The sequence below is a fragment of the Rhinoderma darwinii genome, chromosome 2 (assembly GCF_050947455.1).
Source record: "Rhinoderma darwinii isolate aRhiDar2 chromosome 2, aRhiDar2.hap1, whole genome shotgun sequence".
Classification (NCBI taxonomy): Eukaryota; Metazoa; Chordata; class Amphibia; order Anura; family Rhinodermatidae; genus Rhinoderma; species Rhinoderma darwinii.
Window position 1 is genome coordinate 75,328,355 of NC_134688.1, and position 14,944 is coordinate 75,343,298.

The window sequence follows — 14,944 nt, forward strand, 5'->3', positions numbered from 1 at the left end:
TTCCATGGCCGAGCAGCTGCATGCCAGCCTTATATCACCAAGCACAATGCCAAGTGTCAGATGGAGTGGTGTAAAGCGCGCCGCCACTGGACTACGGAGCACTGGAAACGTGTTCTGTGAAGTGATTAATCACGCTTCTTTTTCTGGCGGTCTGATGGAGGAGTCTGGGTTTGGTGAATGCCAGGAGAACGTTACCTGCCTGACTGCATTGTGCCAACTGCAAAGTTTGGTGGAGGAGGGATAATGCTATTGGGTTGTTTTTCAGAGGATGGCCTAGGCCCCTTAGCTCCATGAAGGGAAATCTTAATGCTTAATCTTGTGCTTTTGTCAAACTACTGTATTATGCTTCTGGTTTGTAAAAAAACGGTAGAATTTTTTTAAATTCGAGCTAATTTTTCTGTTAATCATACTTTGTAGCAATAAAATAAACTCTATAATTGTGTTCACCATCATCTGCTGTTAAGTTTGATGATTTAGATTATTTGCCTTGGGGCTAGCGCTACAGAAATTATTAGTATTTTTTTATTTTTGCTATTTTTACTTTTGTTTTTTATGGTCTTTCCCTCAGAGGTCTGAAAAGTCAATTGTCACTGTTAGGCCGGATTCACACGAGCGTGTCCATTTTGCGCACGCAAAAAAATGCGGCATTTTGCGCGCGCAAAAGGTCCGTGTGTCATCAGCATATGATGCTGGCTGCGTGATTTTCGCGCAGCCGGCATCATTATGACACTCTGTTTTTATGTTTGTAAACAGAAAAGCACGTGGTGCTTTTCTGTTTTCATTCATTCATTTTACTACTGTTGCGTGAATCTCGCGCGGCACCCGGAAGTGCTTCCGTGTGCCGAGCGCGATTTGCACGCACCCATTGACTTCAGTGGGTGCGTGCAGCGCGAAACACGGCCAAATATAGGACATGTCGTGCGTTTCACGCAGCGGACATACGCTGCGTGAAAATCACGAACTGTCTGAACGGCCCCATTGACTAACATAGGTCGCACGGACGCATTATACGTTCGTCTGAATAAGCCCTTAGGCTAAGTTTACATGTTGCATATTTAATGAGGATTTGATGCAAATCTCGGCCTTTTACATTGCAAAGGGTAAAATCTGTAATGAAAATCTGCAACAAATCCACAACATGTAAACTCAGCCTTAGGGCAGTTCTGGGTTTAGTTAGACCCAGCAGCAACCTCCTACTATCGGTGATCACATGATCAGTTACGTCACCACCAGGACCAATAGAGACAGCAACAATGCCATTAAAGGCCCTTTTACACTGGTCAATTATCGGGCAAACGAGCGCTCCCGATAATTGCCCTGTGTAAACAGGGCAGCGATCAGCAGATGAACGAGCAAACGCTCGTTAATCCGCTGATCGTATCATTTTAAATGTGTAAAATGTTATAATTGTTGGCAGTACATCTTCCTATGTAAACAGGGAGACGTGCTCCTGACATGATACAAATGTATGGGAACGAGAGATTGGAGTAACGATCGCTCGTCCCCATACTAGCTCCTTGTGAAAGGAGCAAACGGGCGCCGATCAACTAGCTGGCTCGTTGATAGGCGCTGGTTGCATCGGCCAAACTTGTCCGGTGTAAAAGTACCTTAACTCTATTATACACAACTTCAGTTCAGTTTTCTCAGGCAGCAGGGCTATTAGGCCGCATTGTTTATTCTTGCCGCCATGCCAACATATAATATAAGCTTGTGTTTGAGCTGGTTGACCCATGGAGGCTAATCTTCCTGCAGCAAAACCATGGGGAGTATGCATAATAAACTCCATTATGTATTCTAACTGAGGTCTCCCCAAGGGAAACTTGGTAAGGATCTCACAGCAAATGCTCCAGTACCATATTGACATTGAGATTGCATTTCCAATGCTCCATAAAGGACAGCTTCATGGAAATCATGGGATTATTAAAAATATGTTAGGTAGGGAAATGGTCCCATGACTTTGCCGGTCAGACCACCAAATGCGTTCAAATTGGGAGGCATTGAGAGACAAGAGAGAGGCACAACTGTGTTATGGAAATCATTTAACTGTTGAGTAAGAAAGTATTCTAAAAGGAGGAGAGAGAAAGGAGCCAACATCAAGAAACTCAAAGAGGTGCAAAGCCTGGTACTCATGAAAACATGATGTTGTAGAAGATTGGCAACAGAGGAGATGGGTTGGTCTGGAGTTTATATTGGAGGCGGAAAGATCTTCATATTTCTTTTTAGGGAGACTAAATTTCAGATTTAGTAAAAAATTTTGAAAATCCTCAACCTATGAGGCTATATAAACCTTTGAATGTCATTTTTTTTATTTTAATAAAAACATCAGTCAGTGTGATTAGTGCAACTTTATAAATAGTTTTTATTAAAAATTCTTTATACTTTTTAAGATACAGCTGCTCTGTATTCTCTATAAAGTGCAGCTGTATCGTTCGCTAAGTCCTGCTCCAGTCAGATCCATGGGACTGACGGGTTCAGTGACAGCGGGTACTGCGTGTCTCTGACACGCAGGATCCACCTGTAATCTATCACATCTAAATTCATAATTTAGATGTGATAGATTACAGGTGGATCCTGCGTATCAGAGACACGCAGTACCCGCTGTCACTGACCCCCTCAGTCCCATGGATGTGAAGGGAGCAGGACTTAGCAAATGATACAGCTGCTCTGTATAGAGAATACAGAGCAGCTGTATCTTAAAAAGTAAAGATAATTTTTAATAAAAAGTATTTAGAAACTTGCACTAATCACACTGACCGATCTTTTTATTAAAAAAAAAAAAAATGCCATTCAAAGGTTTACATGGTCTTTAACCTAAGATTGCAGATTCTCAGGCTTTTACTGTAACATTAAGTCAATATGGATTTCTATCTCATTGTAAGCCGGATATGTCTTGGAATGTGGTAATGTTGAACGTGTGACCTCTGTTTTTATTTTTTAGTACGAAGCAGATTCCTGTATCATCGTTCTCATACTTTGTGAACACACCCAGGGTGTTGCCATATAGCAATCATTATTATTACACACATCTTGTTTTTATCATTACAGCTATTTTTATGTATATGCAAATCTGGATATTAATCATAATCTGGAATGATTTGCAGTATCACTAACACAAATAGAAATTAATCTGTGTGGTATACTTTAATAATAATATCAAGCAGTGAGCGACTAAAGATAACAAAATGTGGAGCACTGCTACAGATTCTGCAATAGTAATAGTGTAGAACCACTCTATGACCCCTCCTGAATCTTATATTATTGGCAATTATGCTTTTATTGGAGCACAGGGCCTGGACATGAAGGAAAGAAAACATCTTCTAGGGTGCAGTCACGCACGACAGATTTTGTTGCATAACGTTTTTTGTTAATTTAGTACAATATTCTGTTAAAAAAAATAATTTTTTTAGACGTTTTATGCATATTTTTGTGTTTTTCCCCTTAATCTAAATGGGGTTTCTACAGCAAGTATATGGATTTCTAAAAGTTCTGTTCACATGAATGGAACTGATTTTCAGCCACAGAAATCTCTGGTACAAAATCTGCCACATTTGACAAAATAGTAAAAAAGAAAAGTGTTTTTTTTGTGTTTTTTTCTGGTAGATTAATGTAGGAATATCCAAACTGATTCAATCAGATGCTATATGTTAGGATTTGTCTTAACATGGCCATATGGATCCGTAATTTGGCACTAATAGCCTGCTATGGGCCCATACTGTACCTCCTGACTCCAACATAAACATGCGCGCTAAGCTCGGCCATGCGTTCATGTTTATTTCAATGGGGTGAGTAAATAAGCTGCTGTGAGACCCTGATCGGCAGCTGCTCATCTACCAAGGGAACATAGGATTGGGCATGTTGAAATCCAAGATGCACGATTGTTGTTTCCCCCCAATATCTACAGATGGGGGAGAGTTGGAGGGCCTATACACATAAGATCCTCAGCAGACTTGTCTCCCATGTGTATAGCCAGCTTAACATTTTGCTAAGATTGGACAATTATTTTAGCAGGTCAGAAACATTTTGAATAGGATAAATAAATTATTTTGCTAATTGACACAAGGTGGCTATCAAATACTTTTGGTTGGATCATAGTGAAAAGATAATGTAATGATATATTAATAGCACAATGCAAAATAATGACAATTGTATCAAAAACAAAACTATTTCACCAATTAAGTTTTCAAAAAACTGGTTTAAAGTCTCACAAACACATTTTTGGAGACTGCAGCCATTACACCTCATTTATGTTGAGACCATGTAATATCACGTTTACCCATTATGTTTTGTACTAAATAGTCTGGTAGTTGCTCAATGCTTTTATCTTATACCTCGCAGTAATCTGACATGAGCAATATCTACAGAATAACTACTGTTCATAAAAATGTCCTAGCTGTCATAATAAACTGCCCTACTATGTATTCACAGCATTGGATAGAATCATTGAACGTGAGCAGTAATATAGTCAACCAGTGACATGATCCAGTGAATTAAGGCCCTTTTACCCTGGCCAATTATCGGGCAAACGATTCTTCATATAACGCTCGTTGCCGATAATTGCCCTGTGTAAACAGGGCTGTAATGATGGGGGTAAGGAAACAGACAAGTGAGCCCTAATTTACCCGCCACTCAGTCCCTGCCTACTTGCAACGACCCGCCCTAGGCGACGGGGTACAACTGGGCGACGGTCCCTACGCTCAATAAGTGCACGACAGACAAACAGACAAGGGTACACAGAAGCAAGGGAAAAGGGGCAGTTGCCCACGGCAACACCGTGAGCAACAAGAGTGGTGAACGAGCCGAGTCAAACCAGGAGTGTACGAGGTACCAAACGCAGAGCAGGAGAGTAGTCAGTAAGCCAGGGTCAATATGAAGCAGGGTCAAATAGTTCAAGAAGCTGCAGCAGGGCCAGGAAACCAAACAAGAAGAATCACAAGCAAGGAGGAACAGGAAAGGCAGGTATAAATAGACAGAGGGCGGGAGCTAGCTCCGTCTGGCCAGGCTGTGATAGGCTCTCCCACTCCTAAGCCTGCCATCCTGAGTGGTGGAAGATGGAGTCAGTCTCACAGACATAGAAGCAGGTGCAGACTGATTACCTATGGGCGTAGATACAGAAGCTGTGCCTGGCAGATCCTTAACAAGGGCAGTGATCAGCAGATGAACGAGCAAACACTCGTTCATCTGCTGATCGTATTGTTTTAAAAAAGTTAAATATTATCGTTGACGGCAGCACATCTCCCTGTGTAAACAGGGAGATGTTCTGCCAACATGACAATAATGTATGGGGATGAGCGATCGGAATAACGATCACTCGTTCCCATACATAGCTCCTTGTGACTGGAGAAAACGAGCGCCGATCAACGCTGTCTCGTTGATCGGCACTCGTTGCATCGACCAAAATTGGCCAGTGTAAGAGGACCTTTAGTTATTTTTCAGAAGTCAATAAACTGAATAATCCTGATAGTACAAACAATGTGTAATGAAATTCCAACTTGTCTGATGTGTACTGCCCTACTTACCCTCCCTTCACGTTTTAGTGATGAATCTTTTGGAGCATCTCATTACTTTACTCCCCTAACCAGTTGTGTTAGCTTGTTTTATTTACACTACACCTTCATGATATAACAAGAAATAATTATGTGGGCTGAGTAACGGCTATATGGTAATCCTGTGTCATTAAGATGTAGAGAGACCAGGCAGCAACACTTGGATTCATATGATAATCTTCAACCTCCATGGTAATATATGGTAAGAGAACATACTTTATCTGTTGCATAACTACAAATCCCAAGTCGTACCATTTAAAGGTTAACATGTATTCTGTCAAAATAGTCAGAAACCACCAACAAACATCTCATCTCCAGCTGAATACTATAGTTGGGTGGGTTATTTTGTTTATGTATATCATCCATGGTCTTTTGATATATCCACAGTTATATTTGTATGTAACCAATCCTGTTGCATGACATTAGCCCTCTAGTAAAAGTCATTGTAAAGTATTTGTATTGAATTCAATTGGAAAAAGTTGAGTTTCGTGAATCTCTCAGACTTGGCATTGTATGGCATTTCAGCTGATTTTAGAATTTTATGTTCTTTCCTGAGCCATATATATGAGATTATGAGCAAATTCCAACACAATTTTCTAGATCTCCCAACAAATATTTCATTACTATGGCCAGCTTTCCTGGGCTATACAGTATGTTATTTATAAGCAAATGTCTTAATCCCAGTGCAATATCCACCTAAACCATTGACTAAACACAACTACTAATGGATCTTCGTTTATTTAGTCTAAAATATAACATCTGAATCAGCAAAATTGCGCTGTAGTGACAAGGACATGTGGCAACACTGCTGTTTGATCACGTGAAGAAGGATTTGTTGTTCTTCAAACTCATGACTTGTGTGAAGTGCAGCAACTTCCCTGTGAATCTGCAGTCAGATAAGATAACCCAGGTTCCTGAAATGTATTCTTATGCGAGATGAAAATGATTAAACAATGCACTGTCTGCCTACTAAAAAGGAGCATCCAATCGTGGCCGTGTGATAGAACAAAGGTCCTTCAGTGTCTCAGGTTACACAATGTAAGTATGGACCACACGCTGAGATGTTGGAATGAAGTCAAGCTCCTCTCATTTCTCTTTATCATTTACATTCAGTAGCTGAAGAGAAGTCACCCTGGATATGCCTGGACCAGCACTAGTGAGAGATGTGCTCAGCCACCAAGCCAAGGCTTTTACCACACTGAACGCTCTTCTGGAGGAGAGGGGTATAAGGTGCAGCAACATATACCTTCTAGAGGGGGCATCAGGCAGCCTGTGTTGTACCAGGCCCCCTGCCACACTGACGGATCTGGAGCTGGAATCCGAGGAATCAGATGCTGCATCAATCTCCTCTACGGGATCACTTACACTAGCGCAAAAGGCTTCAAGGAATCGTCTTTCTAGAGTTACACGGTCAACTCTATCACTTCTAGTGGTGGAAGGAAATATTCTGGACCACTTGGCTTTGGACCATCAATTTTCTATGCAACTCAAAGTAAGTACAGAGCACTAATGGCAAAAATAGGAAGTGGTTATAGCTGCACAAGTAGAATCTGAGAAATAAAATATAACAAACAACGACTGTTTAAAGGAGTACTCCTATGATAGACATTTATGATATTTTCCAAGAAAATGCCCCAAATGTCTGACAAGTGGGAGGCCAGTGTATACAGGCATGTCAAGCATGTACAAAAAAAACTGCAATTCCACCATTGTGTTTTGCATTTTTTTTTCTGCTCTGCGGTAAAAATGACATATTGATGTTATTCAACGGGTCAGTACTAATGCAGCAAAACCAAATATGTATCGTTTTTTAGGTTTTAGTACTTTTGCACAATAAAAACATGTGTATGGCACAAAGTCATTTTTGTGTTGCTGCATTCCGAGAGCCATTATTTTTCCGTCAGCTGTATAAAGGTTTGTTTTTTAGGGGGACAAGTTGTCGTTTTTTGGGTAGTAAAAAGAACAAATCTGTCATTCTTTCCAGATTTGTTCTTTACACCATGCGCCAGGCAGTCTAGATAGTAACTTAATTTTATTCATTACGATTGTGGCAGTACAAAAGAAGTAATTTTTGTTATGGTAAATTATTTTTTAAAAATAAAATAATTTTTAGTGAATTTATTTTTGGGGGAAACTATTTTTTTAATGAAACTTTCTGAAACTTAATTTGACTTTTTCTTTCCTACTAGGGAAATAGAAGCAGTGATCCTTTGATCACTTACATAATGCTTTAGAATACGTAGTATTCCAAAGCATCATTGCCTATTAGTTAAGTAGCACTCGTCTGTGACAGATATATCTGTCACTCATTGTTCAGCGTTTAAGGGTAGATATTGGCGGTTACTCCTTGACGGGACAGGAGCTTTTTAAATAGGGCATCTATTAGGGCACGGTCCCACCTCTAGTATAACAATCAAAATCGTCAAGCGGCCATTTGTCACCACATGTTGGCGGAGTTTAGGCCGCTTGCGGTCGCTGCTATGTGTGATCATACCCCAACTTCACATTTGTGCATTATATACTTATCAGTATCTAGTGCGATGAAAGTCTTTTAAGGGAAAAACCCTTTAAAGAGAACCTTTCACCTCCCCATACATGTGCAGCATGTAATGGGAGGGCTGCACAACCCTGGGGCACTTTACATTTTTTTTTTTTACCTCCCTCCGTTATTTCGATATCGGTGCCGTTATATTTGGCACCCGATATTTAAATAACCCCCTGAACCGTCAATGGGGCGTGTACTGGCAAGGGGGCTTGTTACTATGGCTGTGACACTGTTCACTCAGATATGGACAGTGTTACAGCAAGATCGAGGATAGAGGAGAGAGTGTGCGCGAGCGTGTGCGCACACACGCCCTCACTCTACAGCTTTCAAGATCAGTCTTCTGCTGAACTGGCAAGGAGGCGTGTCACTGCTACGGACAGTGTAAGAGCTGTGGAGAAAAGAGCGCGCTCTCATCTCTTCAGCTCTTGCGAGATTTTTGTCATCAGTCTTGTACATTGCCTGCCGAACTGGCAAGGGGGCGTGTCTCTGCTATGGACAGTGAAAGCGCTCCCCAGCTCTTACACTGTCCATGGCAGTGACACGCCCCCTTGCCAGTTCGGAAGACAAAGTACAAGACTGATCTCACACGCCCCCTTGCCATTTCAGCGGAAGACTGATCTTGAAAGCTGAAGAGTGAGAGCGTGCGCGTGCGCTCGCACACACTCTCTCCTCTATCCTCGCTCTTGCTGTAACATTGTCCTTATCAGATTGGACAGTGTCATAGCCATAGTAACACGCCCCCTTGCCAGTACACGCCCCATTGAGAGTTCAGGGGGTTATTTAAATATCGGGCGCCAAATATAACGGCACCGATATTTAAATAACGGAGGAAGGTAGAAAAATGTTTTAAAGTGTCCCCGGGGTTTATGCAGCCCTCCCCATTACATGCTGCACTCAGCTGCACATGTATGGGGAGGTGAAAGGTTCTCTTTAAAACCTATATAAGCCCCAGGGAACTCCGGTCAAACAAAGCTCAGTATTAAAGGGAATGTGTCGCTAGAAAATTATTATTATTTTTTTTAGTTAAACAGTTAGTGTATAAATGATTAAACATTGTTCTAATTTTTTACATTTTTTCACGAGTCAGGAAATATTATAAATTAGATTCTAATTTATAACATTTCCCAGTGCTGGTCACTAAATGGAGCAATTCCCAAAATTGCAGCATTGGCATGTGGTAAAGCAACCACATTGCTTTATGCTGCAAAATTTGAGAAGACACACTCGCTCTATTGAGCTCACAGAATCCCCCCTCCTTTATCCTGGCTAGTGCCAGGAGAAAGGAGGGGATTTAACGTTCAAACCTCCTACACTGTGTGTCGCCATTTTTTGAGCTAACACACAGTGTAGTAGCTTTACATACAGTAGTAATCACACACTAAAACACGTACATACACAGAAATAACTTACCTGCTCCTGCCGCCGCCGTTCCCTCCGGTCCGTCCGCTCCGTCTGCTCCCTCCGCTCCGCTGTGCTTGCTAGAGAACACAAGTCCGAAAGCCGTGACCGGAAGTAGTAATCTTACTGTCCGGCCGCGGCTTCCGGTCCACAAGAAAATGGCGCCGGACGTCGCTCGGCCGAAGACCTTCAATTTGGACGTTCCCACACAGACGGCGTACAGCATAGTGGATGGAACGGGTCCCGTTCGCATTCACTATGGGGCTGTATGTGCCGTATTCCATGTCTGTATGTGTCGTTAATTGACACATACAGAGATGGAAAAAAAAATGGCAGCCCCCATAGACAAGAAAAAGTTACAAAATAAAAAAAAGTAAAACACAAACACACAAATAAATAAAACATTTTTTAATAAAACACTAAAAGCAAATTTATATACATTTTTTTTTTTTCGCGACACCCGTCCTTTAAGCTAAGAGAGTAACGCTAGTAGTGGAGGATGTACAAAATCAAATGACTAGGGCGAGCTTACTATTCGGGATGAAATTGCCTTCTCACCACTAGTTAGGCACAATTTTTTCTTGTAAAACAGCGCTCTCGTCCACACGCTGTGCAGGGAGCTGGTGATCAGCAGGTTGGGCACACGTGTACTCTGTTGTTGACACTAGGGAAAAAGCGGAGGGGAATTTAATTTCACTGTGCTGGCTCCTTTTTGAGCAAGGAAGTTTTTATAATAAAGCAGAGCAGCAGCATCTGTTAACAGAATACAGGCTGCTTCTTATGGCCTATCAGACACAGGTTTCCTAAAATAGCCCATGTCCTTTGATAGGATTTTCCCTGTGGCGTCCTGCGCTTTTATTATATTGCTGATGCTCATAAATGACAAATGTTGAGTATAAAATATGATGTATGTGGCTAGAAAGAATCTATGATTAGATTATGCAAAAAAGTGAATCATCCCTTGACATAATATACGATTTCTTTTTTTTTTCAGGACAGCATAGAGTTTAGAAACATCTGCACACATATGGCCCTCCAGACAGACGACCGGAGGTTTGATCAAGATCTGAGTTTAGCTCATGAATGTTTAACCACGATAATCACCAATATGACCTGGGATATAACCAATGAGACTTGTGATTTCTGTGAAACAGTCCAGGAGCAGTTAAAACTCATTTTACAGAAACTCCAGGAGGACTAACGACAGATACCATTGTGTATTATAATTTATTGACTTTTATATTATTATGCTCCGCTTTTCTAACAAAGCTGTGACATGGTCCGGATCCACTGATATTACCTGTATTGGGGACTAAAGGATATTACCTACTATTGGTCATCAGTATTGCATGGAATTGGTGTCAAGCAGCATATAGGCTTTGCCTGATAACATGTGAATATAATTACAAGACTGATTTGACCTGGTTGTTTGTAATATGTAAGTTATTACTCATATAATGCTATATACAATTTTATAATACATTTTTATCAAATTTCAGCAGCAATTGTACCACGTTGTGTTAATTTTTTTTTTAAAACGGCGCCAAAAACTGCAATATTTCTGCCACATGTGAACACAGCCTAAATAAGGGTGTATTAAGATGTTGCAAGGTGTGGTTAAAATGAACATTCCGCTGCAAACTCCAACTAATCACAGGCTGGAGCGGTCACATGGGCTGCAGCTTTATCCCGGGATGCCGAACTGCATGTCAATGGAGGGACGCGTTGCCATGACTAAGGCCGGTGTAATTATAAACATTTTTGAGTTTTTTCTGCTGCTGCTTTCCGCAACGGAAATTCAGTCCAAAAAACTGCACCAAATGTGGTGCGGTTTTCCGGACGGAGTGTGCTGCGGGTTCTAGGTCAGATAGGCTGCGTAGTTTTACGCAGCGTATCCGACCCATGGGTTTTGACATCCAGATACTGATGCAAAATACTTCTCAGAATACTACACTGTGAAAGTGGCCTAATAACGATTTGGGTAAAAGGGCAGTGCAGATGTGGTAAAATTAAAGGCTATGTAAAAACTCGAAAGCAATTTTTTTTTTCATAAAAAGGTTAATCATTCATTTTGTGCAACTTTCTAATTCGTTTTTATTAAAAATAATTTTTACTTTTTGAGATACAGCTGCTCTATTCTGTATACAGAGCAGATGTATCGTTCGCTAAGACCTGAATCCACAGGATCCAACTGTAATCAATCACATCTAAGGCTGTGTTCACATCAGCGTTGTCTTTCCGTTGAGGGTTTCCATCGGGGGAACCCCTCAACGGAAAGGTCGACTGCGGTATTGATTTTGTCAAAAACAACGGAACCCTTTCACAACAGTGACAAACGGAAACCATTAGCAAAGTTCTGTCACCATTCAGATCAATGGTGATGCAAATGGAAGCTAAGGTTTTGGTTTGCCTTTCCGTTGAGGGGTTCCCCTGACGGAAACCTCCGACGGAACCCCTCAATGGAAAGACAACGTTGATGTGAACAGGCCCTAAGTTATGAACTGTCAGAGACACGCAGGACCCGCTGACACTGAACCGTCAGTCCCGCATTCCTGGCGGATACAGGTTTCAGCGCAAGATACAGCTGCTCTGTATACAGAATACAAAGCAGCTATATCTCAAAAAGTCAAAATAATTTTTAATAAAAACGAATAATAAAGTTGCACAAAACACACTGACCTTTTTATTTTAAAAAAATAATAATAAATTGCTTTCAAAGGTTTACATAGCCTCTAAATTCCCAGCAGCTGCCCTTTGAAAGTTATCATCAGAAAGAGGCCTCTTGCACACGGCCACATTACAGCTCTGTATTTTACAGAACCATAATAGAAGTGCACAGGGCCTTACTGTACTGCCGTATGCCTTCAATTTTTATATGGAGGCAGAAATAACTTTTCTTCTATTGGATTCTATATGAATAATAAAAAAAAGAATAGTGGCCTGATCCATTGGATGTCGTATTATGGATGTTTTCTCTCCTAGATGCATTCGTGCTGTGGGAGAATATCTCTACATACGGCCCCTGATGCTGATGATATACTGACACAACCCTCCTGCGCACACCTCTGCCTATATTCTGTCAATGGCTGGAGCAGAGAGGCTGACAGTCACAATGTGCTGGACAAGGACCCCCCCCCCCCCCCCTGCTGTCTCTGATTCTAGTCTAGTAGTCTATAGGGCACAATTTCTAGTCTAGTAGTCTATAGGGCACAATTACCATATCAATCGTATCGGACCCCATGTGTTTCATACCCTGGCCACATGCTGAGTTTTCCTTATAATCAGCAGTAGAATTGATAAGCAAATGGACCAGACAAAGAAAAAAAAAAACAGGGACTTTTTTTGGAAGTTTTACATTTTAGTTTCTTTGTGGACTATTTGAGCTGCTTTTACTTTTGTTTAAAATAACAAACTCCCTAAGGCTGGATTCACACACAACAATTTGCTGCGTTTTTGAGCATTTTTAGTGGTGTTTTACTGCATTTTTTTGCGGCATTTTTTAATGCAGTTTTAAGTGCGTACAGATATTACATTAACCCCTTCCCGTCATACGCCGTATATATACGGCGCTGTCGGGCAGGGGTTCCCGCAAAGTGCAGTACCATTACGTCGTGGGGATTGTGCAGGTTAAGGAGCTCACGCCGCACCATCACCGCCGTGTGCCAGCTGTAAGTTATAGCTGACACCCTGATGTAACGGCCAGGACCGGAGCTAGCCTCCGATCCGTCTGATTAACCTCTCAGATGCTGCATTCAATAGATAGCAGCATCTGAGGGTTTTTTAGCCACTGGCACCCCAGAAACGTGATCGCTGGTTTGCCGGTGGCTGCAATAGCCAGGGCCGCCATGAGGAATTTCGGCGCCCCATACAGCTAAATTTTCTGGGCCCCCTACCGTGGCACCGCCTGTTAACGGTACTCCATCCAGCACTATATCATGCTACCCAGGGCCGCCATCAGGGGGGTATTAGGGGTACTGATGTGAGGGGCCCGGCCAAACCTAATTGAAAGGGGGGCCCGGCAACTGTCGCGACTTGCCTTTGATAGGTAAAAAAAACAGGCCCCTGCAATGGGGCCCGTTTTTCTCACCAAAAGAATGTCGTGAGCTGCTGGGCCCCCCTCTCGTCATGGGGGCCGTCAAACACCGATCGCGCGCACCCGCAAACTCCCACGCATGCGCACTCACAAACTCCCGCGCGTGCGCACACGCGAGCACGCACCCGCGACCGCACGCACCCGCGACCACACGCGTCCGTGAGTACGCACCCGCGAACGCACGTAGCTGCGACCGCCCGCCCACGCACCCGCGACCGCCTGGAACCGCGCACCGAATTTTGAGGTAGATTTTGACCTGCCCACACTATCTTGCCGCGTTTTTTGCCCGCGGCGATTGAGGACAGCAGACAAAAAATGCAGCGAAAAATGCATTTTCTGCCTCCCATTGATTTCGATGGGAGGTCAGAGGCAGAACCGCGGCAAGAAAGGACATTCTGCTTTTCCTTTTTTCCGCGACTGGCTCCCATTGATTTCAGATTAAATCAATGAGACACGGTTTTGGAAGTTGTTTGGTGCTGATTCTGACGCAGTGTCCGAGTCAATATCAAGGCCCAAAAACTCTGTAAACTGGGCCTTATTGTTAGGGCTTATTCAGACGAACGTGTAATACGTCCGTGCAACACGCGTGATTTTCACGCGCCTCGCACGGACCTATGTTACTCTATGGGGCCGTGCAGACTGTCAGTGATTTTCATGCAGCGTGTGTCCGCTGCGTAAAACTCACGACATGTCCTATATTTGTGCATTGTTCGCGCATCACGCACCCATTGAAGTCAATGGGTGCGTGAAAATCACGCCCAGCACTTCTGCAGCAGTATAAACTATGAATGAAAACAGAAATGCACCACGTGCTACAAACATACAAACAGAGTGTCATAATGATGGCGGCTGCGCGAAAATCACGCAGCCACGCATGATACGCTGCTGCCACACGGAGCTGTTATGGACCTTTTGCATGCGCAAAACGCCACGTTTGTCGCGAGTGCAAGCGTTCACGGGTGCGCGCTCGCGGACGCTCGAGAGTGCGCACGCGCGGCAGTTTGCGGGTGCGCGCGATCGGTCGGCGGTGTTTGACGGCCCCCATGAGAGGGGGGGACCCGCAGCTCACGACATTCTTTTGGTGAAAAAAACGGGCTCCTTTGCAGGGGCCTGTTTTTTTCTACCAAAGGCAAGTCGCGGCAGTTACCGGGCCCCCCCTTTCAATTAGGTTTGGTCGGGCCCCTCACATCAGTACCCCTAATACCCCCCTGATGGCCCTGGCAATAGCCCTGGCAATAGCAACCGGAGGCTTAATACTAGCCTCCCGGTCTTCCAGCTACGGAAGCCTCCTATGCCCCGCTCGGAGGTGGGGCCTAAAAGGCTTTCAGTACCAACGGCAAGATGGCGCCGGATCAGCTTTTAGGT

General features: G+C 43.0%; 1 protein-coding gene across 4 annotated transcripts in view; it reads left to right on the forward strand.

Moving 5' to 3' along the window:
- DLEU7 (deleted in lymphocytic leukemia 7) overlaps window positions 1–10,940 on the forward strand; it is a 33,822-nt gene extending 22,882 nt beyond the window's left edge. For 2 of the 4 annotated variants that reach the window (XM_075850056.1, XM_075850057.1), the window contains exons 3-4: window positions 6,657–7,035; window positions 10,481–10,940. In XM_075850056.1, the coding sequence (XP_075706171.1) occupies window positions 6,682–7,035; window positions 10,481–10,687 (561 nt within the window). In that variant the 5' untranslated portion in view covers window positions 6,657–6,681 and the 3' untranslated portion in view covers window positions 10,688–10,940. Of the gene's footprint in view, window positions 1–5,688; window positions 6,582–6,656; window positions 7,036–10,480 lie in introns of those variants that run through there. The other 2 variants (XM_075850059.1, XM_075850058.1) reach the window with 2 other exon arrangements.
- Window positions 10,941–14,944: the final 4,004 nt, after the last annotated feature.